Genomic DNA, 5,401 nt, shown 5'->3' on the forward strand with positions numbered 1-5,401 from the left:
TCTTGGAATATGGCCATGCCATCAGGGAAGAAAAACTTCATTCAATGAATAACCTGTTCATTCAGTAAATTCAGGTATCAACTGACCTCAACCTTTGGGCTCATAATGTTGCTGAACCTAGACCTGACCGAGTGCAGCAACCCCAGATCATAACATTGCCACCCCCATTTGTACAGTAGTCACCAGGCATGATGGCTGCATCACTTCATCTGCCTCGCTTCTTACCCTGATGCTCCTGTCACTCTGAAACAGGGTAAATCTGGACTCATCAGACCACATGACCTTCTTCCATTGCAACAGAGTCCAATCTTTATGCTCCCTAGCAAACTGAAGCCTTTTTCTCCAGTTCGCCTCACTGATTGGGGGTTTTCTTATGGCCACACAGCTGTTCAGTCTCTGCATTGTACATGTGGGAATGTTACTTTCCTTATAAATATAGCCATGAGTTCTACTGTTATTTTTCTTCGATTTGATTTCACCAAACGTTTAAATGATCAGTGATCACCATTATTCAGGAATTTTTCCAACCACATCATCTTCCTGGAGGATGATGGTTCCTCCCTATCCTTCCAGTTTTTAATAATGCGTTGGACAGTTCTTAACCCAATTTCAATAGTTTCTGGTATCTCTTAAGGTGTTTTCTCTGCTTGATGCATGCCAGTGATTTGATCCTTCTTAAACAGACTAATATCTTTTCCACAACCACAGGATATGTCTCTCCACATGGTTGTTTAAGAAATAAGAAGCTACTCATTGTATCAGTTGGGGTTAAATAACTTGTTGCCAGCTGAAAGATAATCACCGATGCAGTAGGAGACTGTTTTTGCTAAGTTAAATCCAGGTGGTGATTTTTTTATTTTTTTTATTTTTTATTTTTTGGCCAGGCAGTGTACATAACATGAAATTCGATTGCTGATTTCTAATTTTCATTATTCATATTGTCTTGCAGTTTTTTAAAACATGCCTTACAAATAAAGATGACTTAATTTTGCATCTAGCTTATAGTACATCATAATTTTGGGAGCTTGAACTGGCTCATATAGCATACCAACTCACCCCACTCTACACTTAACTGAATATTTTTTTTTAATCTGGTATTTCCTGTATGTATAGCCCAGTTTTTCATACTTATTTATTACTTTTTTTCCTTTGTTGGTTTAGTATATAACTGCCTGAGTGCCGGAAATTGGCTTTTGGGGACAAATAAAATATTTTGAATTTAACTGAATTGGAATTAGGCTGAGAGGGAAAAGGTTGATTTACTGCACATGACGATTGTGATGGAAACTTTTCTGAAGTCTGCAGGAAATTCTCATCTTGAAAAAGATGCTTGCTGCAAGGCAGTGAGCTGAGCACAAACTAAAACTAGCTATATTAAAGTAATAGTGGGTTGCTATAGTATGAAAAAGTGTACAAATTTGGTGGAACTAAAGATTACCAGGACACATATTTTAGGCTTTTGTTTCAAACTGATTTTCATTTGCAACTGAATAAAAACATCTAACAAGAGCTTAGAAGTCAGCTAGGAAGTTCAAAATTATTATTTACAGAATGCATGAGATTATCTTTGCTAGATGTCACTTTTTTCATGTATAGGCATTAACAGACTGTACCCAGCCTACATCAGTAAAAGATTAAAGAGAATTAATGACAAAGCAGAATAATATAAAACAGAAACATGCAATGGGAAAGTATTGTTTTCCTCTGTGGTTTCATAAACATTTTTTAAAAAGTGAACATCTTCAAGCAGTTCTCTTGTCTCTTGTCTCTTGTTGAGGTTGCCTTTCTTCAAGACCTTTAAGTTTTGTCAGCCACTTCAATAGTATAATCATTGTTTTTTTTTTTTTTTTTCTTTTCTTTCAAAAAGCTCTTTTAAAATAACAGGATTTCAGTGATTTATGCAGCCCTACTCATTGTGCAGTGCATTAAGTATTTTATTTAATTTAATTCAAAGAAAATTTCACTAACTAAAATATTTCCGATTAGATTCTTCTTCATGTCCCTGAGATGAGATTTGTTTAAGATGTGTGCAGAACATTATTCTCACAGGATTTGTCTTAATAGCCTATAACTTTTTCTCAGTATTTGTTTTTAAATCAATTATATTTTAATCTACCAAAATTCAGGTAGGTTAAGCATCTGGATTAAACATCAGAAATAGATGTATTTTAAGGGTTGTACACATTCAATTTGTCTTGTAGATCAACTGAAAATTTTCAATGCATTAGGCCAGTTTATTCCTCCCTCTATGTATTTCTGTGTGATCGACGTATTTATGGTGGGATGCTACAGCGTGAGATGTTAAATGGCCTCACTACCTCTATTGATTTATGCCTGCAGTGATGGAGTAAGGAGACGCGCTGCGTCGTTATTAATGACTTGTGGTTTCATGGTGCTTTCTTGTAGTCTCGGTGGGCTTCCTGTAACCCAACTGGCCCCACTCCTTCCCACAGTTTTGGCGGCAAATCGAGAGGCGTTTCGTATCAGCAACAATGGAGCAGCTGCTCATCAGCATCAATAGGCTCTCCCTGACCTGTGGCTCTGGCGCCTTTTTTTTTTATTTTATTTTATTATTATTTGTTTATTCTTTCATTTCACTGTGAAACCTCTTTTTAAGGCGCCTGGGGGTAATGATAGACCAATACACAAAACATAGGATCAAACAACAAGACCATCTGTGTAAATGTACATTTATTACAAATCTTTTGTCAATGACAAAACATTGGAAATGTTCAAAAACAATTTTTTTCTTAAATGCCATCAGTGGATATGAAATAATTATATATAACACATAGTGTTTACAGACTAAAATGTTGCACAGACCAAAATACTTTTAAGTCCAGTGTGCAACCCTCAAACAAAATAACCCTTGGGGTTTTACAAAAGTGTTGTCTACAACCCGCGTCTTTGAAACCCCAAAGAGGATTGCGTTGTAAAAAGTTAATTAACTTCAGTTTCGTTAAGATCTGTGCTCGCGTCCGCTGGCATTAAATATTAAAGATTAAGTTACTATACAGCAGTTCAAATTATTCTTCTTCTTTGCTATGACTACTGATAATACAAATAAGAACAGGTCAGAATAAATGAACACACACAAGATAAATGTCCATTCAGTCTACCAAGGTCTCCACATCCCAACGCTGACCTGCTGCGGGACTGACTGCGCTCGGCTGGGTGCCACTGCGCCGACGCTGCGGGATGGGCTCTCTTGTCTGGAGCTGAAGCTGGATTTGAGGCTCAGGATTCTCTGTTGGATCTGAGGCAAAGTTCTGGAGCTCTGGGCGCAGCAGTTCAGGCAGGTTGGGGTGACGTTGGCGGACATTGACTGCTGGACGAAATCGTGCACCCGCTGGCACGCTTCTTGGTCCAAAGTAGTTTTAGGAAGCAGAGTGGAGACGCGCTGGAGGCAAGCTTTGTAACCTTCTCTGAAACTGTCTGCAGATTCTAGAGGGAGAAGAAAAGAAATTTGATCAGTAACTGGACTTTCATATGAAGCAACATGTAAATATAATTAAAAAGAGAGGAATAAACTTGTGCTGTTTCTATAGAAATGACGCTCACCTTTGACTGGGGTGGAAGGAAGATCTCTGAGGAAACGGACGGTCATTTCCAGAATATCAGCTTTCTCCAGCTTGGAGTAGCGCGCGTTGTCTTTGCCAACAAGGGGCAGAATGAGGCTCTTCAAATGATTGAGACTGTCATTGATGCGAGCACGTCTTCTCTTCTCCAGCAAGGGCTTCAAAGTCTAGAGGAAAGAATAAAAAATACTGTTATTCAGCTGTCTTATTGTGGAAACAAAACACGAAAAGAATAGCACTAATCTAAGCAGTTGTGATTTCTTTTTCCCCTCACCTTTCTGAGTTCGTTGGCTTGTTTTCTCTGAGCCACAGTGGACCTCGCAGGAAGAGGCTGATTGGCCTCAGTAGTGATGCTGGGACTCATTTCGTTTGCTGTTTGTTGCTGTGCTTTTTGAGGAGAGAAACTTGCTCTCGGAGATGTTGAGCTCAAGTGTGCCGCAGAGGTGGGGAGCCTCCTATTTATGTGGTACATGGGCTTCAGAGGGGAGGGAACTCAAGCCATTGAGCTGTGGGGGGAGGGGGTGTGTACAATGCCCTTGGGAAGATGATTTTAGCTCCTGTCTGGACCATCTGGTCCCTTCGGACCCTTGCGTCAATGCTGGTATGCGGACTTTCGTGATATTGTTGCGCTTTTCTCGTTTAAAATGTAAGCATTTAACGTTCATCTAAGATCGTGTTACACATTGGACTTACAAACAAATGGCTTCTTATTTTTCTTTTATTGTGTTAATAAAAGACAAATAAAAAGAAGAACCATTTGTAGAACTAGAAAACTACCCTTCTTAATTTACCACATGATGCTTCTTTTCCACACTCCTTTGTAATGAAAATTGTGACTTTGTCACTGTTATCTGTCTACTGGTAATATTTAGGTTCTAATTTAAAAATACCCTTAAATGAATGCCTGACCCTATCTTATTGGGCAGCTAAACCTTGCTTTGTTGCAATTGTACAGTTCAAAAGCCAGAAATTTTTCAGATAGCTAAATAAATGTGCGTTCATTTATGCTTATGGGTTCTTCTATAATACTCCCCCACCAAAACATTACAAACACAACGTCATTCCGAGGTGACGACATTAATCTATTGCTAAAACGAATAAATGAGATACCCAAGCCAAGCTATGTATGGATTAACATCTGTTTCTGGGCCCTCAGAAGCTTGTTTTCAAAATCAACAGTGGCTTTACCTGCAATTAGAGGAGGAGACTGCAACTACCTCCAATACGAACAAAGAGATGCGTGCACCATGCGGAGTATGGATATACTGCATTTATAGCCTATTATGATGAGAATTAGAAGTCTGCTAAACAGTCTGACTTAAAACATTTTATGATCCAAAAAACTGAAGTCATCCACTTATTTAAACGTCTCAATGTCTAAATGAATCAACGCTGAATAGTATTATTTTAAACTTAACTTTTATTATAACAGTTTCAGTTTCAGTTCATCTCCGCTCTTGCTCTTTACACTCAACGAACCTCTGAGTTGCCAGTGGAATTCACGCGTTCGGCACGCGCCACAACCGGCTCAACAGATGGGGAAACCCCCTCCCTTCTCTTCAGTCTCTACACACCCTACACACAGCCCCCCTCGTTGCACCACTGCACTTTCCCATTAACATCCTGGCTTTGGCTTTCGTTGCGCTCAAGCCGTCAATGTACTTCCATCTTTGTTTTAGTCAGAAAATGAATGAGGTGAAAATATAAAAAATCATAATTGTTCTGTTGCCAGAGTCTAACTAACACGACAGAATAAATCTATAATAGCAAGTTAAGAAGAGGGTGGGGTGGAAATATACAAACCTCAAGTTTGGCCTAATTTG

General features: G+C 38.9%; 1 protein-coding gene across 1 annotated transcript; it reads right to left on the reverse strand.

Annotated features, from left to right (window-relative positions):
- Positions 1-2,748: 2,748 nt before the first annotated feature.
- On the reverse strand, positions 2,749-5,401 carry hes2.1 (hes family bHLH transcription factor 2, tandem duplicate 1). The gene is made up of 3 exons (XM_042003907.1): positions 3,853-5,401; positions 3,562-3,745; positions 2,749-3,444 (listed from the first exon to the last, which is right to left on the reverse strand). The coding sequence occupies exons 1-3, from the start codon at positions 4,048-4,050 to the stop codon at positions 3,116-3,118; spliced, it is 711 nt and encodes a 236-aa protein (XP_041859841.1). The 5' UTR covers positions 4,051-5,401; the 3' UTR covers positions 2,749-3,115.

The sequence above is a fragment of the Melanotaenia boesemani genome, chromosome 13, assembly GCF_017639745.1.
Source record: "Melanotaenia boesemani isolate fMelBoe1 chromosome 13, fMelBoe1.pri, whole genome shotgun sequence".
In the NCBI taxonomy this organism is placed as follows: domain Eukaryota; kingdom Metazoa; phylum Chordata; class Actinopteri; order Atheriniformes; family Melanotaeniidae; genus Melanotaenia; species Melanotaenia boesemani.

What these genes read in the sequence shown, in the direction of transcription:
- hes2.1 (XM_042003907.1), bottom strand. Translation starts at nt 4,050, where the DNA reads ATGTACCACATAAATAGGAGGCTCCCCACCTCTGCGGCACACTTGAGC. An exon ending in AAGCCAACGAACTCAGAAAG is followed by an intron (nt 3,746 to 3,852) that starts GTGAGGGGAAAA and finishes TCTTTCCTCTAG; the next exon opens with ACTTTGAAGCCCTTGCTGGA. An exon ending in TCCTTCCACCCCAGTCAAAG is followed by an intron (nt 3,445 to 3,561) that starts GTGAGCGTCATT and finishes TTCTCCCTCTAG; the next exon opens with AATCTGCAGACAGTTTCAGA.